The sequence below is a fragment of the Somniosus microcephalus genome, chromosome 7 (assembly GCF_052327205.1).
Source record: "Somniosus microcephalus isolate GS21.2 chromosome 7, FLI_Smic_1.0, whole genome shotgun sequence".
Classification (NCBI taxonomy): domain Eukaryota; kingdom Metazoa; phylum Chordata; class Chondrichthyes; order Squaliformes; family Somniosidae; genus Somniosus; species Somniosus microcephalus.
The window spans coordinates 143,552,406-143,579,828 of record NC_140993.1 but is presented as its reverse complement, the minus strand read 5'-3'; the positions used below and the strand labels follow the sequence as shown (position 1 = coordinate 143,579,828).

Genomic DNA, 27,423 nt, shown 5'->3' with positions numbered 1-27,423 from the left:
AATGTCTACCTGTGACGAATGCAAACATAGAAAAGGAAACACGAAATAGCCCGACACTCTCCAGGGTCTATGATTTAACGGTGAAGGGATGGCCAGCACATGGCGAACCACTGTTGCCAGCATTCTCGCCGAGAAGTGAACAGCTGTCAGTGTGCCGAGGAACCTTGATGTGTGGATCCAGAGTAGTAATTCCACCCAAATTGAAGGATAGAGTGCTCAATGAGCTTCATGAGGGTCATCTGGGAGGGGTAAAAATGAAGAACTTAACCAGAGTGTTTGTGTGGTGGCCGGGAATCGATAGAGAAATCGAAGAGATGACCAAGAGCTGTACAGGATGCCAGAAGGTCCAAAACGCCCCACCACAAGCCCCTCTACATCCATGGGAGTGGCCCTCATCTCCATGGCAAAGGGTACACATTGATTTTGCTGGTCCATTTATGGACTTGATGTTTTTAATTGCGGTGGATGCACATTCAAAGTGGCCAGAGGTAATAAAAATGTCCTCAACCACCACAGAAAAAACCATCACAGTCTTACGAACCATATTCGCCAGAAATGGGCTGCCTGAACAGATTTGCTCTGACAATGGACCACAGTTTGTGTCTGAAGAGTTCCAGGGGTTCTTAAAGAACAATGGTGTTAAGCATTACACATCCGCCCCATATCATCCAGCCACCAATGGATTGGCTGAGAGGTTCGTTCAAACATTCAAGAAGGCTATCAAGGCAATGTGTAATGAAGACATATCCCTACAACACAAGGTGGATAACTTCTTGTTTGCCTACCGGAATGCGACACATGCAGTTACCAACCAAACTCCAGCCATGATGTTCTTCAATCGAAGACTAAGATGCCGCTTGAATTTGGTTAAGCCAAACATCAGAAGAGATGCGGAGAACAGGCAGTTTCAGAATATGAATGAAAGGCCAACCAGGAGTTTTAAGATAGGTCAACCAGTTTTGGCCCGGGACTACCGCACAGAGAAATGGCAGCCAGGAACGATCTGCACACGGCAAGGACCTCTAATATATACCGTGGACATTGGAGAGAGCATTGTAAGACGCCATGCTGACCAGATTCTAGAGTCACCGGAAAACGTCAAATCCACACCACGATCCGATACACCTGGTGATGAAACCGAAGTACCAATTGCATCTACCTCAGAATCGGTGATATTGGAAGCAGACGAACCAAACAATGACGTTGATCCCGAATCAACTTTGCCAGAAGAACCTGATACCCCAAAGAGGCGTTATCCAGACAGAATCAGGAAGCCTCCTCAAAGACTGAATTTATAATTGCTTAACTTCAGCTAATGTATATCGCAACTGTAATTGTAAATATGTTATTTAATTATTAATTGAATGTTATGTACTGTTTAGCTAAAAGGGGAGGAATTGTAGTGTATGTACTTTGAAGAAGGAACTATATTCTGCAGCCCCTGTATACTGCAGTACCAGTAGTGACCACCCCGGTATATAAGCCTGTGAAGTAACTTTGTATAGTAGTTCCAGTTTTGTCTCCATTCAGTAAACACCTGTTATAACCAACTCCTGCAGTCCGTGTCTCAATTATACACGGACGTTACAGACATGATCCTCCAGATGTGGTCCAATAACAGTGCTAACCACTTTAACCAAGACTTCCTCTGACTTGTGCTCTACATTTTGGCTCGATACTTCAGCATTCTGATGAAAAGCCATCGACCTGAAACGTTAACTGTTTCTCTCTTCACAGATGATGCCTGACCTGCTGAGTTTCTCCAGCATTTTCTGTTTTTAGTTCAGCATTCTGTTGGTTTCAGAATAAAATCAAAAACATTAAAGAACTTTGCTTGGCTTTGATTCTGTTATATAGCTACTGATAGTTCATAACAAACAAAAACTGCATATCATATACCTTGTACAGCCTGATTCTAGTTAGCACTATTATATTACCATTGTTCATTACTGTAATTTTGAGTAGCAGGCAATTTAGTACATTGGCACTGCAACTCATTTTACCACAGAATTGTAGAGCACTGGTTCACATGTGTGATTACTGATCCCAGTAAAAGAGAGGTGAAATATGGAGATCATGCGCTTCACTATGGAGATAGAAGAAAATCTGAGCAGGAGTCACCATGGACCAATCTTACAACCAATTGTAGAGCCACTGGCTGAGCTCTGGGAACTGGTTGCCTGGCCAGCATCTTGGCCTGGAAGTCATGTGCAATAATTAGAGAACAGGAAAGAGAGAAAGCATAACATCTTTTATCAGTGAAAGTCAAACATAAAACTTTTCTAGATAATTGCTATATTCATGCTTACGTGATTTACTAGAAAGTGAGTTCAGCATTTTGTTTCCTTTAATGCAAATGTGTGAGCTGATAACTTACCACCACAATGTAGCGAGGCCTGTACTGAATTGTTCCAAATAGGCCCAGTATGACAACAATTATGTGAAGAAAGTTAGCCAGAATGGGAGCCCACTGGTAACCCAGGAAATCAAAGATCTGTCTCTCCAATGCTGCCAGCTATGAGAAAAGACAAGAAAATGCTTTTTAGAAACTGAGAAGCTGAGTTAGACACATATTCAACTCATATTATGATTGGTATCTACAAATACAGTTGACACAAGTTTACATAAGAACATAAGAAATAGGAGCAGGAGTAGACCATTCGGCCCCTCGAGCCTGCTCCACCATTCAATAAGATCATGGCTGATCTTCGACCTCATCTCCACTTTCCTGCACGATCTCCATATTCCTTGATTCCCTTAATATCCAAAAATCTATCGATCTCTGTCTTGAATATACTCAACGACTGAGCCTCCACAGCCCTCTGGGGTAAAGAATTCCAAAGATTCACCACCTCTGAGTGAAGAAATTTCTCCTCATCTCAGTCCTAAATGGCCAACCCCTTATTCTGAGACTGTAACCCCTGGTTCTAGACTCCCCAGCCAGGTGAAACATCCTCCCTGCATCTACCCTGTCAAGCCGTGTAAGAATTTTATATGTTTCAATGAGATCACCTCTCATTCTTCTAAACGCTGGAGAATATAGGCCTAATATACTCAATCTCTCCTCATAGGACAATCCCCCCATCCCAGGAATCAGTCTGGTGAACCTTTGTTGCACTCCCTCTATAGCAAGTATATCCTTCCTTAGGTAAGGAGAACAAAACTGTACACAATACTCCAGGTGTGGTTTCATCAGAGTCCTATATAATTGCAGCAAGACATCTTTACTCTTATACTTAAATCCTCTTGTAATAAAGGCCAACATACCATTTGCTTTCTTAATTGCTTGCTGTACCTGCAAGTTAACTTTCAGTGATTCGTGTACAAGGACACCCAGGTCCCTCTGAACACCAACATTTCCCAATCTCTCACCATTTAAAAAATACTCTGCTTTTCAATTTTTCCTACCAAAGTGGATAACTTCACATTTCTCCACATCATATTCCATTTGCCATGTTCTTGCCCACTCATTTAGCCTGTCTATATCCCCTTGAAGCCTTTTTGCATCCTCCTCATGCCTTACATTCCCACCTAGCTTTGGATCATCAGCAAACTAGGATATATTACATAGCACTAGACATTTTAAAGCAATTTATTAGCTTACAGGGCATAAAATATAATTTTCCACAAAAACTACTTGCCCTTTAGGATCCATTGAAACAATTGAGAAGCTCTCTCACCACCTAGCAGGACTGGAATTCTGTAAGTCACAGGAGAGCCGCAATCCCCCCACTGCCACCATCCCATGTACCCCTTCCTCCATCGCTCCACCATTGGTGGCAGTGCTTTCAGCTGCCTCGGCCCTAAGCTCTCGAATTCCCTCTCTGAACCTCTCCGCCCCTCTACCTCGCCTCCTTTAAAGTGCTCCTTAAAACCTCCTCTTTGACCAAGCTTTTGGTCACCTGCCCTGATATCTGCTTATGTGGGTCGGTGTCAAATTTTGTTTTACTATTGTTGTGTTTGTAGTCATGTACAGTGATCACTGTTAAAAGCTGAGCCTGTGTCCAACTCCATTTTCAGCCTAACTCCTGCCACTTCTGGAGTAACCCATATTATTCTGTGATCCCCTGTCTCTTTCACACTGTGTAGTTTTAGACAAGCCAGATCCTCTTCCTCTGAGTCTGTGTCACTTTTTTCTTTATCTGAACTGTCTCCAGTCACGTGGTGTACCTTCTTGTATCTATCTTTGAAAGGTTTCTTGTTTTCAGTCACTTGATGTACCTTTTTGTTACTCTGTATTGTATCAGTTTTCGGCTTCTTATTTCCTTTGCAGGCTCTTTCAATGTGCCCTCGTCTGCCACATTGTCTGCAGTCTTTGTCTTTAAACCAACAGTCATTGTGGTCATGTGACATTTTGCCACAGCGATAGCACTTCTTTTCTTGTTTCAGTGACATTCTATTAGTTGAATATTCCAGGGATTTTTGTTGCATTTCTAAAGCGCCACGTGCTGCTGCTTCCATTGATATTGCAATACTCAGAGCCTTCTCCAATGTGAGGTCATTTTCAGACAGAAGCTTCTTTTGTGTGCTTTCATTTTGCATGCCACACACAAATCTGTCCCTCAATGCATCTGATAAGCCCACTCCAAATTGGCAATGTTCTGATAATTTGCACAACTTTGCCAAATATTCAGAAATGCTTTCATTTTTGCTCTGGTTCTGTTTATGGAATTTAAATCTTTCAGCTATGAGCAGTGGTTTGGGGCTTAAATGGTCTTGGAGTGTGTCCACTATTTGTTTGAATGTTTTGTTTGCTGGCTTTTCAGGGGTTAATAAACTACGTAGCAGCCCATATGTCTTCGCGCCCATAACACTCAGCAAAACAGTGGCTTTCTTTTCTACCTCCACTCCGTTAGCCTCACAGTACAATTCTACTCTTTCAATGTAAGTTGCCCAGTCTTCAATGCTGCTATCAAATGCTGCAATCATGCCAATCATCGCCATTTTTTTTCCAAACCTGTTTTTCTTTCTTTACTAGTTAGCTAGCGTCATGCAAGTCCTGTGCACTTTTCACTTGACTTACGTATCCCCTGCCTAGCTTAGCAAGCGTGCTCCGTTTTCTCTACCTTCTCGCTCCTTTCTTCCAAATTTCGGTGTCCTCTGGATGCGATGCCAGAATAGGAAGACGTAGGTTCATAATTCTCGTCGCCAATTTGTTGTGTTTGTACCGCTATACATAACTACATAAAATAATAAAGCAGCAGAGACTGAGAGTAACTTCAAGTGATCTTTACTGGTTAACTGAAACTTCGGCACTGACTGTACAAATCGATACGCGTCTGTTATATACGCTCGCAACTAAGGATGTACATCCACAAAACAAAGTAGTTCCTTCAATGTTGTATACATTACAACTATGTTTAAGGCGCTATTTAAATGCAAATTGTTTTTGTTGTTATTGTTGCTACAAGTTCAATTCCACTTATTTCCTCACCAAGTTATCATCACTAAATCTCATCTACCACAATTTTCAAACCTCTGAAACTGAATAATCGTTACTCAAAATCAAGTACCAGATTGAAGTGAATTATTTAAGGTGTGCTAGGTTACAGTTCTAAAGTGCCATTTTCTCTTTCAACAGTCATACAGTGCTCCCTACGAATGCATAATCCAAAAGTGTGCTCCTTATAAGCTCTACCCTCACAGGTCACATGATTCAACTCTAATAATTTACCGAATTATGTTAAATTGAATACTGGATTTTACAGATGAGCATTTTTACATCACCAATTGCTCCAATTAGTGGAAACAAGCTCAAGAACAGAATTGCATAGGCTAATGCAAACAGTAATAATTATTTGTCAATACACAACAAGGCATCAGGCTTAAGCAATAATTACAAATATAATATCACACAGCACTTTCTGGCATAATGTGATCTCACCAGGGCCCTATATAATTGCAGTAAGACCTCTTGTAATAAAGGCCAACATACCATTTGCTTTCCAAATTGCTTGCTGTACCTGCATGTTAACTTTCAGTGATTCGTGTACAAGGACACCCAGGTCCCGCTGAACAGCAACATTTCCCAATCTCTCACCATTTAAAAAATACTCTGCTTTTCTATTTTTTGTCACATTTCTCCACATTATATTCCATTTGCCATGTTCTTGCCCACTCACTTAGCCTGTCTATATCCCCTTGAAGCCTCTTTGCATCCTCCTCACAACTTACATTCCCACCCAGCTTTGTATCATCAGCAAACTTGGATATATTACATTTAGTCTCCTCATCCAAATCATTGATATAGATTGTGAATAGCTGAGGCCCAAGCACTGATCCTTGCGATACCCCACTAGTTACAGCCTGCCAACCCAAAAATGACCCGTTTATTCCTACTCTCTGTTTTCTGGCCGTTAACCAATCCTCAATGCATGCTAATATATTACCCCCAATCCCATGAGCCCTAATTTTGTTTAATAACCTCTTGTGTGGCACCTTATCGAATGCCTTCTGAAAATCCAAATACACCACATCCACTGGTTCTCCCTTATCTATTCTGCTAGTTGCAACCTCAAAAAACTCGAACAGATTCGTCAAACGTGATTTCCCTTTCATAAATCCGTGTTGACTCTGCCCAATCCTATTATTATTTTCTAAGTGCCCAGTTACCATGTCCTTAATAATAGATTTTAGCATTTTCCCTACTACTGATGTCAGGCTAACTGGTCTGTAGTTCCCCGTTTTCTCTCTCCCTCCTTTCTTTAATAGTGGGGTTATATTTGCTACCTTCCAATCCGCGGGAACCATTCTAGAATCTATGGAATTTTGAAAAATGACAACCAATGCATCCTGTAACGGCGTTCGTTTTCCCTTTTCCAATTACAGCTGTAGTCTTGGGAAAGAATTTGGCAAATTAAATTGACTGCTTTTCTCCAACAGAAGTAGTTTTTTGTCACTTTAAAAAGGATTTCTTCAAACTTCTATCTACAAATGTCCCTTTTTTTGTTACAATCCCATCTTCCACCGTACATAAACTTGTGCTCATCCAAAACGCTGCTGCCCATATCTTAACTCATCGTTCACCTATCGCCCCTGTGCTTGCTGACCTACACTGGCTCCCAGTCTGTCAATGCCTCAATTTTAAAATCCTCATCCTTATTTTCGAATCTCTCCATGGCCTCGCCCCTCCCTATCTCTGTAATCTCCTCCAGCCCTACAAGCCTTCGGAATCTCTGCACTCCTTCAATTCTGGACTCTTGCGCTCCACCACTGGTGGCTGTGCTTTCAGCTGCCTTGGCCCTAAGCTCTGGAATTCCCTCCCTAAATCTCTCCGCCTCTCTACTTCTCTCTCATACTTTAAGATGCTCCTTAAAACCTACCTCTTTGGCCAAGCTTTTGGCTATCTGTCTTGATATCTCCTCTGTGTCAAAAATGTTTTTATTGCTAACGCCCTTGTTAAGCACCTTGGGACATTTTGCTACGTTAAAGATGCTATATAAATGCAAGTTGCTGTAGTTGTAAATGGGAAACTATTCTTTCTTTCAGGGGTCAGTAATAATACCACAATGTTTTCTCAGATGAATACTCTGCACAGCAAATCCAAATACGCTTTGATCCTAATGGAACAATACAACTTAAGGCACAGTCCTCCTAATATTAGTCTAAATTTAAAAACAATGGCCTGGAGTTTTTGCTCAATTGCGCTGTTTTTTTCTGCGCAATGCAACCAAAATCGATGTAATCGGCACAAAAGATTGTGGAACTTTAAGTGCAATTCGCGTTCAGTGCAACTCAAGTTTCCGTGATCTTCTGCGCTAGTTTTAAAAACATTGCACTTGTATCAGGCTGCGCCCACAAAATTGGCCACACCCCCAGGGTGAATTAATCATTACTGAGAGTTTCTGCTAATTGCATCATTTGCAGGCCTTCAAAAATTAAGCTTTTTTTTGGGCACAAGGACACTAAAAGGTACATTTTAAAAGTTTTTGAATGTAATTTTTGCATTAATTTACTAAGAAACTGACTACTGTACCCCAATACAACTAGAAAATTGTTTTATATATTTTTTTTAAGTGAATTTCAGTCATTTAAAATCGAGTTACTCACAGGTGGTGGATTGACACTGTGATTAAAAATGTGATAAAACCATTTTCAGCTGTATTAAAATACAACCATATGAGAATATCCACGATAGAAACAAGATTGTAGAGTTCCAGCTGGATCCTATTTGTTTACTCAGCTGCAGCAGCCCCCAGTCACACATGCTTGGTCATCATCTCTCACACTATACATCATTTCACGCTTTACTATACCTTCTTAATTAAACACCAGATCAGAATAAGTATTCAATGTTAATCCAGACAGTAAGGAATTAGTTGGCCACTTTGAATGTTACAGAAACCTAGCTAGGACCTAATCTATATATATAAATAAATAAAATGGTATGTCTCTCTGTCTGTCTTTCTGTCTCTCTGTCCGGCTATACAATCAAAAGTTATAGAGCGTACCTACACGTGTGTTACATCAAAAGAAAGCTTATGAGTCCAGAACAGTTGTAAGCGTATTTACGTTTCGGTGAGACAAAAATTGTGTCCGCGGTATCCAAAAAACGTTCAAAATTCTGCTCATTATCTGCTCATTAGCATTGAGTGACGTCGAGGTCGACCAATCGTATGGTCGAGCGACCCGACGGTCGACCAATCGCTGCGTGGCGGGGCGGGTTCCTGGCACATGCGGGCGGGCCCTCCTAGAGTCGAGTGATGGGACGATTGACCAATCCTACGCTTCGGTGACCTGACGGTCGACCAATCGGTGCGTGTGTGGGCGGGCCTTATCGTTCTGAACCGAGGTGAGTCGCCGCCATCTTGATTCCAAACTTTTCATTTCTTTTTCCCGCTTTCTGCGTCTTTAAAAAAAAAGGTGCTTTTAAAACACCATGGGCTAGATTTTCAGTATAGGCAGTTTTGGGGCGCTAACCTTAGCGCCCGCCCGAAGTTAGCGCCCGCCCCAAAGTAGCGCCCCGTTGCCGGGAATTCAGTGGCTTCGCCCTAAGAGGTTGGTGGAGCGCTAAAAGAGGCGTTCCACTACTCTCTTTAGGCGCTAAGCCGGCGGTCCAGAGGGATAGCGCCCAGGCGGGGCGCAGCACGGGTGCGGTCATTTTTGCACTGACAGCAGACCCCGTGGTGCCGACCAGCTCTTAAAGGGGGAAGGGACGAATTGGTCTGCTGCCACGCCCTGCACACTGCAGCCTTGCAAAGAGGCCTCAACACTACTGCTCAGCCCCAGGGAGTCATGGCAACGCCAGAGAAGGCCCGTCAGCGTGCCCTGCGCTTCTCAGAGGGTGATCTGGACATAATGGTCACAGCTCTGGAGGTGAGGCGCAAGATCTTGTTTCCAGAGAGTGGGAGGAATCCAACCCACCACGACTACACCAAAGCCTGGAAGCAGATCGCCCAGAGGGTGACGTTCACCGGCGAGGCCCCCAGGACCCACACACAATGCCGTAAGAAATACAACGATCTGACCAGGATTGTGAGGGTGAGTAGCCTTTCCAGTCTCCTCCTCATTCTTGCATGTACACCTGACATGATGGGCAAAGGGACCTGAAAGTCCTTTTGGCCAGCCCTCAGCCAGCAGCATTGGGACAGTCATGAGCATCAAATGGCCATTCGGCACTCTACACTTTGGCCAAGCTATTCCACCATGGGAGGCAGTGGACAGTACATCAGGGCTTCACTCTGTCCAAGCTATTCCACCATGGGAGGCAGTGCACACTACATCAGGGCTTCACTGCGCACTTACAGCCCGTCCTTTCTCTTGCAGGCTAAAGTAGCGTTTAATCGCCAGGCCCGTGCCAGGGGTGGCCGCGCCAAGCTGCAGAAGCTCACTCGGCTGGAGGAGCGCGTGTGTGTGCTCATGGGAGCCCGTGTGATTGTCCCCACAGCGTGCGGTGTATCCGACCCTCCACTGCCCGGCAATGGTAAGGACCTCGCCTTTTGGCCCTCTCGCGTCGCACTGGCCCATCCGAGCTACCTCCTTTGCCACTGTCCCACCAATGCGCTGAATCCCACCAGTCCTAACTCCCTCGCTGACGCCGTCTCCTCACTCTGAAGCTACTCTTGTGCATTCCTGCTTTCAGCTGGTGACGACCAGGACCCTGAGGCTGCCAGTGACAGCACCTCCAACCAGGAGGAGGAGGAGGAGCAAGCCGGACCTTCGGGGGAACAGTCACGTCCCGCAGGAGAGGAGGAAATGCTCGACACCTCCTCACTGGACGAGTGCCTGGAGGAACTGTCGCAGGGCAATGCAGCTTCTGGGACCAGTGGCGTCCAGCCACCCAGCAGCCGTGCGCGTGGCCCGCGGCCTTCCCCCCAAAGGGGGGAAGGATCAGAGGGGAGTGCTGCTGCTCGGCACACTCGCCGTCACCAACGCGGCAAGGGTCCCCTAGTTCGGCCCCCTCCTCCCCAGCGGGAGAGTCGCGACTCCAGTCCGGACACCTTCACTTCGGAGGAGGTGCGGAAGCTCGATCAGATGGCCGACGACTCGGACCGGCGCCACACGGAGCTCATGAGCGTGGTGGGGCGCATGCCTGAGGCCATCGAGTCGCTGGCGACCAGTGTGCGCGAGTTCGGGGCAGCAACTGCCGCGACTGGCCGCATGCTAACTGATGCCGTCAAGACCCTGGCGGATGTGATGCGCGCGCACACCAGGACCACAGGGCCACTCACTGCTGCCACACGCGCTGTCTCAGGCAGGCATCGCCAGGGCAGGCGCCGCGCTGGACCATCCCAGCAAGCCGGCCGTCGGCTGATTGCTGCGGATCCTGCAGTGCGGGCCCGGCCGAGTGCCACCGCGCCACAGCACCAGCCAGCGCATCCCAGACGCCAGCTGGCCCACATTGCGCCATCCGTCGCCGCCATTCCCCCTCTGGGGCGTCAAGGGCAAGCGGCTGCAGCTGATGGTGGCCAGGCTCAGGTGCGCCACTCAGGAGACGGCCCCTCGAGGCCCAAACGCCGTGTAGGCCGCCCCCCAGCGGCATCTGGCGGAAGGGCATCTGAGCCTCAGGCGCCTTCCCCCAGCCTCGCAGCAGCCACTGGGCAGAGCTTGCGAAGGAGCAGCAGGCAGGGCAGGGGAGGCAAAATGCTGGCCAAGGTCTCGCCCTCGCGGGCCACTCAGTAGAGGGTGTGGCCAGCTTTCCTTTAATATGGTGGTGGCCATCTTTATTTTGCCCATGGTTGTGCTTTTGGAGGGCTTTTTTTTTGCGTTAGGCCGACGTTGAGGCCCGGTTTCAATAAAGGTGGAGTGGCTCCTCCCCAGTTTGTGGGAGTGAGTCGTTTGTTGGGCTTTTTGTGGGGCCCGTTTATTGTTTTTGGGGATTCATGTGGGAAGGGCTTTTCATTTTTGTTTAATAAAAAATTATCTTTATTCATGCAGTCTCCATGGTTGTTCTTCTTAGTGTTTGTTGGCTTCGCCGGCTGAGGGCTTGTGGAGCGGCTGCATTCATCTTCCCTCATGGCCCCTGGCCATTCCCTGACAGGGGGCTTAGAAGTACCGTGTAATAAGGTGGCGTCGTGCGGCCCTTGGCCCTGGTCGCTCCCTCCTGGGAACGTACTCCTGCTCCTCCTCCTCCTCCTCCTCCTCCTCCTCATGCTCCTCCTGCTCCTCCTCCTGAGGTGCTGGTCCAACGTCAGGTGGCAGTGCCTGAGTCCTGCGGATAGCCAGGTTGTGTAGCATGCAGCAAACCACCACAAATTGGGAGACCCGGTCCGGCGAATACTGGAGAGCTCCTCCGGAGCGATCAAGGCAGCGGAACCGCTGCTTGAGGACCCCAATAGTTAGCTCGATGATGTTGCGGGTGGTTTGATGGCTCTCGTTGTAGGCCTCTTCAGCAGCGGTCCTGGGCGCGCGGAGCGGGGTCATGAGCCAGGTGCACAAAGGATAGCCTTTGTCCCCGAGTAGCCATCCTCTTGGGGGAGGCTGTGCCTGGAACATGTCATGCACAGTACTCTGCCGCAGGATAAAGGCATCGTGGCTGCTGCCTGGGAAGCTGGCATTGACTGCCATGATGCGCTGCTTGTGGTCACAGACCAGCTGCACATTCAGAGAATGGTAGCCCTTCCTGTTGCGATACTGCTCGCCATGCTCCAGAGGGGCCCGCAAAGCCACATGCGTACAGTCAATGGCGCCCTGCACCAAGGGGAATTCCCCGAGTCTGGAAAATCCCAATGCGCGCTGATGCTGGCTCTCCAGGGCCATGGGGAAGGAGATGAATTGGCTTCTCCTTCTGAACAGTGCTTCGGTCACCTGGCGGATGCAGCGATGCGTGCCGTACTGGGAGATGTTTGCTATGTCCCCAGCAGCGTATTGGAAGGAGCCGGTGGCATAGAAGTTCAATGCCACCGTCACCTTCACTTCCACCGACAGAGACGTCCTGCACCTGAGCTTTGGCCGCAGATCTCGGCGAAGCAGGTGGCAGATCTCTGCAATCACCCCCTTTCGGAATCGGAGCCTTTTAACACATCGCGCGGCACTCATGTTTAGGTAGGAGCGCTGCTGGCGGTATAGCCTGACTGGGTAAGGCCTACGTGGCCGACGCCTGTAGCCCCCTCTGCCTCTAGCCAGGGCTGCCCCTCTCACAATGCGTCTGCGAGCCCTACGGACATGGAGCTGCAGCTCCGCGTTGGCACCCCATGCAACCCCCATCAAATCCTGGCAAACACTCTAATTTCCAAATGGCCACTTGCAGCGCTGTTGCCTGAGTCCAAAAATACCTGCCTCTTGCTGCTTGAAACCAGTTAGCTATCCTCCTTGTTGTGTCTCCAGAAATGCGTTGCACAAGACTGTTTTCTGAAAAAAGGATGGCCTTTATACTGGAGAGGACGTTCCCTTTAATTAGCGCCCCCCGGGGCCCGCGCTGGTTGTGTTGCGTTCCTTTTTCCAAACGCTCCGGCCGCCCGCCGCACAATGGGGCGGTCCGACTGAAGTTTGCAATCGGGGCGGCCAAAGGGCGTTGCACGAGGATGTGACGTCATTTTCTGCGCGCGCATCCGGGCGGGCGCTAAACTTTGCGCCGGCGCTAACGGGCAACTTAATTTGGGGCGGGGCGCAAACTGCGCTGCGCCCGGGCGCTACACGCATAGCGCCCGGAAATCACTTCTCTTAAGGCGCTAACTGCTGGCGCAAGCAACTGAAAATCTAGCCCATTGTTTTTTAAAAAAGTTAATTACTTTCTAAATCTTTTATCTAATCTCATTAATTTTCCTACCTTTCCCCGTTTTTGCAGGTAGGCCTCGAAGCCTGGGCGTCTGTTGCCAGCCATGCTGGACCCTAGGCAATTGTTTTGTGGCAAGCTCCTCCCACCCACCCCCACCCACCCCGCTGGGCCCGATTCCGAACCAGCGGCCAGCCATCTTGGTAAAGGCTGGCTGGGCTGACTGCAAGCTCCTCGCGCTTGCGCTGCACGGCGCACGCGCACCTCCACACAGAGCGTGGCCAGAGGGAAGGAGGGCTCAGGAGGGGAGGGGAGGGGGAGCGGAGAGGGTTACCCCGGCAACCGGGCTCGCCAGCCGCAATCGGCCGTCTCAAGCCGCCTCAGGCCCGGCCTCAGGAGGGCGGGGCTCGGGCTGACCGGGGCGCTGCGCTCGGCATGTCAGTGCGTGGGGCGGCACAGAGCTCAGCGGAGCCATCGCCGGCAGAGAGGAGAGGGTCTGCTGGCTCCCCCCACCCCTCTCCCCCCTCCTTCCCCCACCTCCCCCACCCCTCCCCTCCTCTCCCCCCCCTCTCCCCCTCCTCTCCCCCCTCCACCCCCTCCCCTTTCCCCCCTCCACCCCCTCCCCTTTCCCCCCTCCACCCCCTCCCCTTTCCCCCCCTCTTTCCCCCCTCCCCTCCCCTTTCCCCCCTCCCCTTCCCCCCCTCCCCTTTCCCTCCCCCCCCCCACCTTCCTTCGAGTGTGGAGAAGATGGAGGAGTCCATCGCTAACATGAGCAGAGCCTTTGTGGAGGTGTTGGCGCATGAACGCATCGCCACAGAAAGGATGGCAACCTCCGTGGAAAGGATGGCTACCTCCGTGGTAAGGCTGGCTACCATAGAGGAGAGGATGGCCACGGCCTTGGAGGAGCTTAGTCGCCAGGGTATTGAAAACATGGTCATTGTTCAGAATAGACTGACATCTCTTGAGGAGCGATGGTCAGCTATTGAGCAGAGAAACCAGACCTTCATGGAAGTCCTCTGGAGTAGGACTTCCAGTGCAGAAACGGGTCCTCATGGCCCCCCTGAAGTGCTGCAAGGTACTGTCAAGCCACTTGCTAGCTCTGAAGTGGGGCTGACCCATGAGAGGGATGTTGGTGGCAGAGAACAAGGAAGTGGAGCTCCTCTCCAAGCGCTCACACGACCATGCCACTGCAGAGCCCTTGGTCAGAACCCCATCAGAGTCCTCACCTAACTGAGATAGGCGTCTCAGCCCCTGCACAGCCGCAGGAGCAGCAGACTGTTGGCAAGCCCTCACAGCTCGTAACCCCAGAGGCCGCCCGCCAAAGGTGTTGAGGCAGAAGCAGCAAGAAAGTGAGCAAGGGGCCTCCGCATCTGCTCAAGCCACAGGGGAAGCACCATGTAGGAGCACGCATAAGAGGAAGATAAAGCACAAGTAGTCACAAGGGTAGTCACTTGGGTGTTCTGTTGTGTTTAATTTCGAAAAGCCACCTGTGACTTTGTGATAAAAAAACATGATGGCAAACTGTTGAAGTTGTGGCCGGTGTCATTTTGTAAATGGGACTTCTACATTGAGGGCTTAGGGCGACTTGCAATTGTCAGTATGGTGGTCAGAGTGATAGGAATCCGCAGGTTCTTGGCCATTGTCGATGCTCTGGTAAGAAGGTGTGAGGCAAAAGTGTTTGATTGGGTAGGCTAAGAAAATCTGGCCAAGATGAGTGCGTCCCTTGCATCTCGGGCAGCAATGTGCTCGCGTGCTGCTGCCGATGGTTGATGCGCCTCCGCAAGCTGTTCGTTGTCGCTCCCCTCCTCCTCATCTGAGAAGGCTATGCGATGAGCCACTTCTACCTTAGGCATCTGCAAGCTACGATGCTGTGCCATGTTGTGAAGTGCACAGCAAACCACAACAATTCTGGAGACCCTGGCTGCTGAGTACTGCAGGGCTCCACCTGATCTATCAAGGCATCAGAATTGCATCTTCAGCAAGCTGGTGGTTTGCTTGATTATGGATCTGGTGGAAATGTGGCTGGAGTTGTAGCACTCCTCAGCTTCATTGGATGGCCTTCTCAACGGTGTCATTAGCCACATCTTCAGGGGATAGCCCTTGTCTTCAAGTAGCCATCCAAAAAGTTGGTCTGGTGGACTGAAGAGCGGAGGCACACTAGACTGATGCAGGATGAAGGAGTCATGGCAACTGCCAGGGTACTTGGCGCAAACATGCAAAATTTCCTTCTTGTGGTCACACATCAGTTGCACATTGAGGGAATTGAAGCCCTTGTGGTTGGATTGTGATGGGGTGCCTTAAGGGCCACATGTGTGCAGTCACCAACGCCCTGCACCCTTGGAAAGCCTGCCAGATTAGCAAATCCAATGGTTACACTTGCTTGATCCTTGGAGAAGTTGATGTAATTGTGCACGATGGCAAAGAGGACATCGGTTATCTGCATGATGCAAGTGTGTGCGGCTGCCTGGGAGACGCCGCTGATGTCTGCTGTTGATCCCTGGAATGAGCCTCAAGCAAAAAAGTTGTGTGGTGGTGACTTTGACGGCAACTGGTAAGGGGTGTCCACCCGCTCCTCTGGGCTCCAGGTCTTGCTGCAGCATTGCGCAGCTGTCACCAACTACCTCTCGTGAAAGTCTGAGCCTCTTTTGGCACTGCTGCTCAGTCATGTTGAGGTAGCTGATCCTCTGTCTGTAGACCCTGTTTTGGGGGTATCTCCTGCGCCAACGGGCTTCCATGTGCTGGCGCCTTCTGGCCTGTGCAGCTTCAGGTGGGTGAGCAGCAGCTTGGCGCTCCCGCTGTTGCTCCTGCTGTTCGGGATTCTGCTGCTGCGGCTGGTCTTCGGCCGAATCTGATGTCCAGGAGGAAAGGAAATAAATGGTTCCCATGCTTCTGGTATATACCTCAGTTGAGAAAGTGCTCAGTCAAGGTGGGGAGAGGGGTTTCCCAGGAGGTCACACTACAGATGGATCTCAGCCTCAAAACCTCCACAATGAGTAGGCCTGTTAAATGATCTCCCAGACCTGAGAAAACAAAGTTCTGCCACCTGCAAATGATCAGTGTTGAAAAGTCCTTTTTAATGGTGGAGCTGCAGCTGTTAGTAAGCCATCCACTTGTGAGGCCACCAGGATTAACTGGCATGTTCCAGAGGAGACGTGCAGCACGGGGGAAATGTGTTAAAGTTAGAAAGGCCTCTCAAAATGGCATTATAGAGGCAATTAAGTGCTTGCTAAGGGCCTTAAGGGCCTATCCTGCCTCTTGGAGGCGGGATGGAAACAAGGTCTGAAAGGCTGCTTTTTGCAAAATTGATCAGAGGTGGGTTGGAGGCGGGATCGGATCCGCCCGCCATTTTAACATCTCACACGCCTCCAAACCTGCCTCCTCAGGCCTGGCAAAACCCAGCCCATAGAGTACAAAAGTAAGGAAGTTATGATGAACCTTTAGAAAACACTGGTTCGGCCTTAACTGGAGTATTGTATCCAATTCTGGGGACCGCACTTTAGGAAAAATGTGAAGGCTTTAGAGAGGGTGCACAAAAGATTTATGAGAACGATTTCAGGGATGAGGGACTTCAGTTACATGGATATACTAGAGAAGCTGGGGTTGTTCTCCTTAGAGCAGAGAAGGTTGAGATTTGACAGGTATTCAAAATCATGAGGGGCCTGGACAGAGTAGATAGAGAGAAATTGTTCCCATTGGCGGAAGGGTCGAGAACCAGAGGACACAGATTTAAGGTGATTGGCAGAAGAACCAAAGGCGACATGAGGAAAAACTTTTTATGCAGCGAGTGGTTATGATCTGGAATGCACTGCCTGAAAGGGTGGTAGAGGCACTCAATCGTGGTTTTCAAAAGGGAATTGGATAAGTATCTGAAGGAAAAGAATTTGCAGGGCTAAGGGAAAAGGGTGGGTCTGTGGGACTAGCTGAAGTGCTCTTGCAGAGAGCCGGCACGGCCGCGACAGGCCGAATGGCCTCCTTCTGTGCTGTAACCATTCTATGATTCTGTGGGCTGGATTTTATCAATGGGAACGCGTTGGAGGCAGGACTGCTGGTTGTCGGATTTCAGTCCCGCCTCAACGACGTCCAGCCAACCCACGCTATTTTCCCTTGATTGACCTTGTTAAGCCTGCCCTGCGGGCTTATCAGGTCAATTAAGGGAAAGCCGGTGACAGAGGATGGCAGCGTATGACGTTTCAGAATTGTCAGCGTTTGACAGCTTTGAGAAGAACACTGACAATGTCTGTTCTTTGGTGAGTCCTTGTACTGAAGACTCACCAAACCTCTTTCCTCAGCAGAAATCAGATGGCTGTTGCATTGGAGAATGCTGCAGCCATTCTGTCATCTCTGCCATTGAGATGAGGTACCTCCGGATCCCCAAGGATTGAAGCCTGCAGGAAGAAGCAAAGGTAAGTAAACCTTTTCTAACACTTTACACTCACCTCCCATACTTACCTCTCTACACTTGCACCCATCACTCACCTCCACAGCGCACTTTTCAACCCCTCTCACCCTCGCAGGCCCACTGCTCGCCTCGCTGACCCTGGCGAGGTTCGCAGCTGTCGGGAAGCCCGCACTTGTGTGGGTGAAATGGGGATAATCCTCTTAACTGCCTGTTAACTACCTGTTAACAGGCAGTTAATTGGCTGTAATCCCCTTCCTGCCTCGAGGTGACGGGTCCCTGCATGAGTCGGGGACCCGCCTCCCGGGAAGATGGCACGGAGGCGGATTGGGTACCCGCTCCCAGTTTCTGTAATTTTGCCAGCAGCCCCGCCTCCATACCTGCCTCCCCAGGGCTGGCAAAATTCCCCCCTATGATTCTATAATTGGCCACAGATTGCCTGGGATAAAGAGGAGGGAAATGAAATCAGCCAGGGCCCCTACTTCTGATCATTATCCAATGACTCCTGAAAAGTACACATGTGTGGAGATTGGTTAAGGACATGATAGTAATGCTCTCTAAGGGCTCCTTTGACCAGATTGTGTCTGTAGATAAATGCACCATGTGGTGTGCTACTGAACTATAAAGGGCCAAGGAGGCCCATTATGCTCTATGCAGAGTTTGTTGATTTCAGTGACAGGTGTGGGTGGTGCGGATGGGGGTGGGAGGGAATGGCCAATGTTCCTATTCTAATCACATCCAGCAGTCCCTGGTTAAAAGGGTGGACCTTTGGTGAGAATGGGATTGAGCTCAATTATGTCTCCTGTATTCAGTTGTTTGACAACACTCGCTGATTAGACTTGCACATGGAAGAATGTAACTTAGACAAGGTGCCAAGGTGTTTCTGGCACCCATAGTGCTGTATCTCATTAGGAGTGACTACTTTCAGGAGAGGAGTAAAGGGAGAAAACTAAAAGAAAGAAAATGGACACTGGTCATTTTAGACCAACAATGAGCTTTGATAAATATATCTCTATAATAAGGCCGGTGGACTGAAAATTGATCATGAGCAATAGTGCAAATACGTAGGCATGACAAATATCTCACAGTCCCCGGGGATCTGTAGAAACTATAAATAAATTAAATGAGAACTAAGCAGGAAAACTAAATTGTTGAGGTAAATGAAAATGGAATATAAAATAATGCTTTAAAATTGGATGTGCTTTTGGTTATGTGCACACCTCAGTATCATGTAGTGGAATGCAATATAGTGTTATTATGCCTAAGGTTAACTCTAATGGAATTGTCCTACATTCCCCTACTCTCACATGCAAATAAAGCTACACACTTTGAAATATGTGTGTCATTATAGAGTGATTTACAATATATGACAATGTTTTATATTCAGTACAGAATGCTACATCAGTTCCAGTTTTATAGCCACAGTAACAAATATAAACACTAAAAATAAATAGCTGTGGTGACCCAGGAGTCAAACCACAATAGCAACCACACCGGCTAACAATCATGAATGGTAAAACATTAAATAGTTTTAATGCATGAAGCCAGAAGAAATACACATTCCCATCAAGTGGCCATCAGTAGTTCATTTTTATGAACTATATGTTGGCAAAACAAGGGCTGGCTTTCAATGGCTAATTGGGATTTACACTGTATACATGTTTTAATGGTACACTGCTGCAGTGCTGGGCTACAACTCCTGGAATAGTCTGCTCTGAAAGTCTTGACCAGATTCTGCCATGTCTTCTTGGTGGCTCAAGTGAGTTAATGCTGCAAAAGATGCTACATTTATTAAAAAGACATATCGAGCAGCACGATTTTCTACCAACTCCGAAACAGGCTTTAGATGGTTAAATTATGAGGACAGATTGCATAAACTTGGCTTGTATTCCCTTGAATGTAGAAGATTGAGGAGTGATCTAGTGTTTCCTCTTATAAGCCTCCCTTTAAGGCTAAAGAGTCCACATTTATGCAAAATGTCATTATAACTCGTTCCTCCGATTCTAGGGATCAGCCTTCTTTGTACCATTTCAGAGCTTGGATCTTTTTCTTATGTTTTGATGACAAGAATTGAAGGTGCAGATCACTACACAGCTTCTTCTGATTTTTCAAATAGTTCAACATTCTGCTTGCTTTGGTAATTGCTGCTTAATAATGACATAGTCAATGTAAAGTCACTTCCAGCCGTCTCCGAGCTAGGTCAACACCACTCGTTGTGTTTCCCATTTTTTCTTCCAATTTGTAAGACCTTGCAGTTATTTGTATTGAGTTTCATCTGCCATTGTTCTGCCCACTTCCAAATACTATCTAGATCCTTCTGTAATTCCTCAGCTGCTTTATCTGTTTCTACTGTTCCCTCTCCATCCAGTTTAGCATCATTTGCAAATTGACCAACATACTGTGAGGGGAATTTTGCCAGCGCTCAGGGGGTGGGTTTGGAGGCAGGACTGCTGGCAAAATTGCAAAGATTGACAGCGGGTTTGGAACCCACTGTCAAACCACCTCCATACAATCTTCCCAAATGTCGGGTCCCCGATTTGCGCAGGGGCCCAACATCTAGCGGCATGAAGAGGATTATAGGCACTTAACTGCCTGTTAACAGGTAGTTAGGAGGCTTTTTTCAATTTTGACAGGTCGACTGCAGGCTACCCGATGTCCAGACACCACACCAGGGTAAGTGTGGCATGCTGTGTGTCTACTGTAAGGTTTGCGCATTGATGACAGCTGCAGAAGTGGGGTGAAGGATCTAATGGGACACTGGTGAGTTTCAGAGGTAAGAAAATGTTGGGGAAATCATTTTTAATGTATTTAGACTTCTCCGTAGGTAACAAGGTTTGAAGTGTTTGTGTAGTCCCACCTCATTGGGAGAACCTCTCTCACCAGTGACAGATTGCTTCTGTAACCTCACCTGCAGCTGCCATCTGTTTTATCCTGAGAGAGTCACTGGAGAGCCTGGGTGAAAGGGCTCACCTTTGTACAGTGATTGTCAGTGTTTGCAGCACCTCAATGCTGTCAAACACTGAAAAATCATCTGTCAAAAAAAATGTGCATGTCCCCTTTAAGAAAACCGGCAGAGGACACGCATCAACTGACAACATCTGACACCGGCTTTCTCTTAATTGGCCGGCAAGCCTGCAGGGCGGGCTTAACAAGGCCAATTGATGTAAAATTACGTCTGTGCATCGGGCATTGTTGGGGGCGGGATTGGAACCCGAAAGGCAGCTGACCCGCTCCCAACTCACACCGAAAGGTAAGATTGCGGCCAGTGTGTTTCTGTATCGAGATAAATTATATGGATTGGAATCAGTAGGTGCCCAGCATTGATCTCTGGCATTTCACTTTACATCTCCCCAACTCAATATCAAAGGGGTGATCTTCGACATCTACCTGAAACAGGCACAAAGTCAGTGAAGCTTCCGCTTTCGCCTTGAGTCTCATCTTGCCTCGAGTAAGCGGAAAATTAACTCGCCAGCACGATTTCCTGTCTGAAACCTGCTGGCAGTTAAAATCCAGGCCACAATGCAATTACTTAAACAGTGGGGATGGTTTTAGCTCCCAGTGGGAGCTTTTAACTGGCAGGCCTCATTTGAATGCCAGTGGTCAGCTGCTCGCCCATTTCGGGTGGAAAGCGGCAGCTGGCCTGCAGGGTCAAAGATTAAGCAGGCCACTTCCCCACAGGAAGAAGGGAAAATTGATCAACGCACACCTGTACACTTCCTAGTATCTGGTTACAGAGTGGCATCGACAGAAACTCATGTATAGGTCTCCTGCCTACCCTCTCCGTCAGGGAATAGTATATGGTTTTTGAGGGGGGAGAAAGAGAGGAACAATAAAATATAGTGTGACAGAAGGAAAGTAATTATTTAAAGGAGAACCTCAGAGATACTGTTCAGGAAGGATTCCATACATAAAATTAAATGTATTTTTTACCTACATGGTAATCAGCAAAAATTGGGACCAAATTATTACAATTTTCCAATTTAAATGTGTTCTATTTCAGACATATATAAAAGAGACAGGGACAATAGTTCTCAGAAACCATAACTAACTACTGTTAAAGCAAATAAGAAAGTATAGACCAGGCGAGCGGTGAGTATAGGGTTGACGGGGCGAGCGTATGGCTCACCCTAGCTTGGCAACGTGAGCCCGGGTCATTTTAACTCCAGGGCCTCATTTAAATATACCAGGCCCAACTCCCAATCATACCCAGCATTAATGACGTGAGGCCTGCAGGCAGGAGTGGGACAAGCACGGCAGGAGGCAGCCAGCAGGGACCTGCGGGAACAGTCCCCAGTACAGTAAGTGGATCGGGGGTAGGGACAAAGGTGATTATCGTTAGGGGATGTAACTCAACAACCACTGCACATTTCTCAGGAATATTCCAATGGATGAACAGGCTCTAGAGTACACTAATAGCCAATGGCAAGCATTGTTAAACAGACCACAAGTCTTTTGATGGTGACTTTCATATTGTAAATTAAAAAGCAATCAAATGCCATACAACTGAATTATTAATACATCACTAAGTTCCTTTTGAATGTTCCAGAGGGCTAACACATCCAACAGGTAATTAAATACAGCAAATATAAATGAAAATATTTTAGTTATAACGTCCACATGGTTCAATGTGCATGCACACCACACAAATAATTGGCTTTTGTTGCACTAAACTACCACAGTTTTGGAATAATTTTTGAGCTGTTTTATACATTATAAGTAATGAAACAAGCCTGGCAGCTTTTAAACTCTTGAAAAGCTTCAGTCCATTGCGCAAGAGCTATTTATGTTACAAAAGCAAAATACTGTGGATGCTGGAAATCTGAAATATGAGGTGTGGAGACTGGCATGGAGCCAGTTAACACTGAATAGGAAATGTCGGTCAATTGAATAAAGTACGAAAAAAACTTGCATTTATATAGCACCTTTCACATACAGACCAAAGCACTTCACAGCCAATTAAGTATTTTTAAAGTGTAGTCACTGCTGTACTATGGGCAAATGTGGCAGCAAATTTACACACAGTGGGCTAGATTTTCAGTCGCTTGCGCCAGCAGTTAGCGCCTTAAGAGAAGTGATTTCCGGGCGCTATGCGTGTAGCGCCCGGGCGCAGCGCAGTTTGCGCCCCGCCCCAAATTAAGTTGCCCGTTAGTGCCGGCGCAAAGTTTAGCGCCCGCCCGGATGCGCGCGCAGAAAATGACGTCACATCCTCGTGCAACGCCCTTTGGCCGCCCCGATTCCAAACTTCAGTCGGACCGCCCCATTGTGCGGCGGGCGGCCGGAGCGTTTGGAAAAAGGAACGCAACACAACCAGCGCGGGCCCCGGGGGGCGCTAATTAAAGGGAACGTCCTCTCCAGTATAAAGGCCATCCTTTTTTCAGAAAACAGTCTTGTGCAACGCATTTCTGGAGACACAACAAGGAGGATAGCTAACTGGTTTCAAGCAGCAAGAGCCAGGTATTTTTGGACTCAGGCAATAGCGCTGCAAGTGGCCATTTGGAAATTAGACTGTTTGCCAGGATTTGATGGGGGCTGCATGGGGTGCCAACGCGCAGCTGCAGCGCCATGTCCGTAGGGCTCGCAGACGCATTGTGAGAGGGGCAGCCCTGGCTAGAGGCAGAGGGGGCTACAGGCGTCGGCCACGTAGGCCTTACCCAGTCAGGCTATACCGCCAGCAGCGCTCCTACCTAAACATGAGTGCCGCGCGATGTGTTAGAAGGCTCCGATTCCGAAAGGAGGTGATTGCAGAGATCTGCCACCTGCTTCGCCGAGATCTGCGGCCAAAGCTCAGGTGCAGGACGTCTCTGTCGGTGGAAGTGAAGGTGACGGTGGCATTGAACTTCTATGCCACCGGCTCCTTCCAATACGCTGCTGGGGACATAGCAAACATCTCCCAGTATGGCGCGCATCGCTGCATCCGCCACGTGACCGAAGCACTGTTCAGAAGGAGAAGCCAATTCATCTCCTTCCCCATGGCCCTCGAGAGCCAGCATCAGCGCGCATTGGGATTTGCCAGACTCGGGGAATTCCCCTTGGTGCAGGGCGCCATTGACTGTACGCATGTGGCTTTGCGGGCCCCTCTGGAGCATGGCGAGCAGTATCGCAACAGGAAGGGCTACCATTCTCTGAATGTGCAGCTGGTATGTGACCACAAGCAGCGCATCATGGCAGTCAATGCCAACTTCCCAGGCAGCAGCCACGATGCCTTTATCCTGCGGCAGAGAACTGTGCATGACATGTTCCAGGCACAGCCTTCCCCAAGAGGATGGCTCATCGGGGACAAAGGCTATCCTTTGTGCACCTGGCTCATGACCCCGCTCCGCGCGCCCAGGACCGCTGCTGAAGAGGCCTACAACGAGAGCCATCAAACCACCCGCAACATCATTGAGCTAACTATTGGGGTCCTCAAGCAGCGGTTCCGCTGCCTTGATCGCTCCGGAGGAGCTCTCCAGTATTCGCCGGACCGGGTCTCCCAATTTGTGGTGGTTTGCTGCATGCTACACAACCTGGCTATCCGCAGGACTCAGGCACTGCCACCTGACGTTGGACCAGCACCTCAGGAGGAGGAGCAGGAGGAGCATGAGGAGGAGGAGGAGGAGCAGGAGTACGTTCCCAGGAGGGAGCGACCAGGGCCAAGGGCCGCACGACGCCACCTTATTACACGGTACTTCTAAGCCCCCTGTCAGGGAATGGCCAGGGGCCATGAGGGAAGATGAATGCAGCCGCTCTGCAAGCCCTCAGCCGGCGAAGCCAACAAACACTAAGAAGAACAACCATGGAGACTGCATGAATAAAGATAATTTTTTATTGCACAAAAATGAAAAGCCCTTCCCACATGAATCCCCAAAAACAATAAACGGGCCCCACAAAAAGCCCAACAAACGACTCACTCCCACAAACTGGGGAGGAGCCACTCCACCTTTATTCAAACCGGGCCTCAACGTCGGCCTAACGCAAAAAATAAGCCCTCCAAAAGCACAACCATGGGCAAAATAAAGATGGCCACCGCCATATTAAAGGAAAGCTGGCCACACCCTCTACTGAGTGGCCCGCGAGGGCGAGACCTTGGCCAGCATTTTGCCTCCCCTGCCCTGCCTGCTGCTCCTTCGCAAGCTCTGCCCAGTGGCTGCTGCGAGGCTGGGGGAAGGCGCCTGAGGCTCAGATGCCCTTCCGCCAGATGCCGCTGGGGGGCGGCCTACACGGCGTTTGGGCCTCGAGGGGCCGTCTGCTGAGTGGCGCACCTGAGCCTGGCCACCATCAGCTGCAGCCGCTTGCCGTTGACGCCCCAGAGGGGGAATGGCGGTGACGGATGGCGCAATGTGGGCCAGCTGGCGTCTGGGATGCGCTGGCTGGTGCTGTGGCGCGGTGGCACTCGGCCGGGCCCGCACTGCAGGATCCGCAGCAATCAGCCGACGGGCGGCTTGCTGGGATGGTCCAGCGCGGCGCCTGCCCTGGCGATGCCTGCCTGAGACAGCGCGTGTGGCAGCAGTGAGTGGCCCTGTGGTCCTGGTGTGCGTGCGCATCACATCCGCCAGGGTCTTGACGGCATCAGTCAGCATGCGGCCACTCGCGGCAGTTGCTGCCCCGAACTCGCGCACACTGGTCGCCAGCGACTCGATGGCCTCAGGCATGCGCCCCACCACGCTCATGAGCTCCGTGTGGCGCCGGTCCGAGTCGTCGGCCATCTTATCCAGCTTCCGCACCTCCTCCGAAGTGAAGGTGTCCGGACTGGAGTCGCGACTCTCCCGCTGGGGAGGAGGGGGCCGAACTAGGGGACCCTTGCCGCGTTGGTGACAGCGAGTGTGCCGAGCAGCAGCACTCCCCTCTGATCCTTCCCCCCTTTGGGGGGAAGGCCGCGGGCCACGCGCACGGCTGCTGGGTGGCTGGACGCCACTGGTCCCAGAAGCTGCATTGCCCTGCGACAGTTCCTCCAGGCACTCGTCCAGTGAGGAGGTGTCAAGCATTTCCTCCTCTCCTGCGGGACGTGACTGTTCCCCCGAAGGTCCGGCTTGCTCCTCCTCCTCCTCCTGGTCGGAGGTGCTGTCACTGGCAGCTTCAGGGTCCTGGTCGTCACCAGCTGAAAGCAGGAATGCACAAGAGTAGCTTCAGAGTGAGGAGACGGCATCAGCGAGGGAGTTAGGACTGGTGGGATTCAGCGCATTGGTGGGACAGTGGCAAAGGAGGTAGCTCGGATGGGCCAGTGCGACGCGAGAGGGCCAAAAGGCGAGGTCCTTACCATTGCTGGGCAGTGGAGGGTCGGATACACCGCACGCTGTGGGGACAATCACACGGGCTCCCATGAGCACACACACGCGCTCCTCCAGCCGAGTGAGCTTCTGCAGCTTGGCGCGGCCACCCCTGGCACGGGCCTGGCGATTAAACGCTACTTTAGCCTGCAAGAGAAAGGACGGGCTGTAAGTGCGCAGTGAAGCCCTGATGTAGTGTGCACTGCCTCCCATGGTGGAATAGCTTGGACAGAGTGAAGCCCTGATGTAGTGTGCACTGCTTCCCATGGTGGAATAGCTTGGACAGAGTGAAGCCCTGATGTAGTGTGCACTGCCTCCCATGGTGGAATAGCTTGGACAGAGTGAAGCCCTGATGTAGTGTGCACTGCCTCCCATGGTGGAATAGCTTGGCCAAAGTGTAGAGTGCCGAATGGCCATTTGATGCTCATGACTGTCCCAATGCTGCTGGCTGAGGGCTGGCCAATAGGACTTTCAGGTCCCTTTGGCCATCATGTCAGGTGTACATGCAAGAATGAGGAGGAGACTGGAAAGGCTACTCACCTTCACAATCCTGGTCAGATCGTTGTATTTCTTACGGCATTGTTTGTGGGTCCTGGGGGCCTCGCCGGTGAACGTCACCCTCTGGGCGATCTGCTTCCAGGCTTTGGTGTAGTCATGGTGGGTTGGATTCCTCCCACTCTCTGGAAACAAGATCTTGCGCCTCACCTCCAGAGCTGTGACCATTATGTCCAGATCACCCTCTGAGAAGCGCAGGGCACGCTGACGGGCCTTCTCTGGCGTTGCCATGACTCCCTGGGGCTGAGCAGCAGTGTTGAGGCCTCTTTGCAAGGCTGCAGTGTGCAGGGCGTGGCAGCAGACCAATTCGTCCCTTCCCCCTTTAAGAGCTGGTCGGCACCACGGGGTCTGCTGTCAGTGCAAAAATGACCGCACCCGTGCTGCGCCCCGCCTGGGCGCTATCCCTCTGGACCGCCGGCTTAGCGCCTAAAGGTAGGAGTGGAACGCCTCTTTTAGCGCTCCACCACTCTCTTAGGGCGAAGCCACTGAATTTCCGGCAACGGGGCGCTACTTTGGGGCGGGCGCTAACTTCGGGCGGGCGCTAAGGTTAGCGCCCCAAAACTGTCTATACTGAAAATCTAGCCCAGTAAGTTTCCACAAACAGTAATGAAATAAATGACCAGATAATCCCTTTTTTAAGTGGTGTTGATTGAGGGATAAATGTTGGCCAGGGCACCAGGAGACCTCTCCTGCTCTTCTTTAAATAGTGTCATGGTATCTTCCATGTCCACCTGAGAGGACAAACAGAGTCTCATCCGTGCACCAGCCTCATTTTTGAGGTGCAGCTAGCACTACCTGAAGATGTGTCACAATAGCAGCAGGAAGGGAAAGTACGGGGCTTATTGAACCTAGTGTACAGCTTGAATGCAAGACCCCAGTCCCCTTTGTGCTAGTTCCCCACATTGAGCATCCGTGGTTGTAGGACTGCAGGAGGTTATAGAGAAAGTGAGGGGCGAGGCCATGAAGGCATTTGAAAACAAGGATGAGAATTTTAAAATCAAGGCATTGCCAGACCTGCCTGTCAGAAACTATTTAGGCCATGTTTGCTTCAGCCAAACATCATGGGCTGGATTTTC

The 27,423-nt window shown here is 49.6% G+C and overlaps 1 protein-coding gene across 4 annotated transcripts in view; it reads right to left on the bottom strand.

Moving 5' to 3' along the window:
• LOC147114920 (sodium/potassium-transporting ATPase subunit beta-1-interacting protein 3) overlaps window positions 1–27,423 on the bottom strand; it is a 942,742-nt gene that overhangs the window by 486,952 nt on the left and 428,367 nt on the right. For all 4 annotated transcript variants that reach the window (XM_085993038.1, XM_085993035.1, XM_085993037.1 and 1 more), the window contains exon 2: window positions 2,378–2,515. In XM_085993038.1, the coding sequence (XP_085849164.1) occupies window positions 2,378–2,515 (138 nt within the window). The remainder of the gene's footprint in view (window positions 1–2,377; window positions 2,516–27,423) is intronic.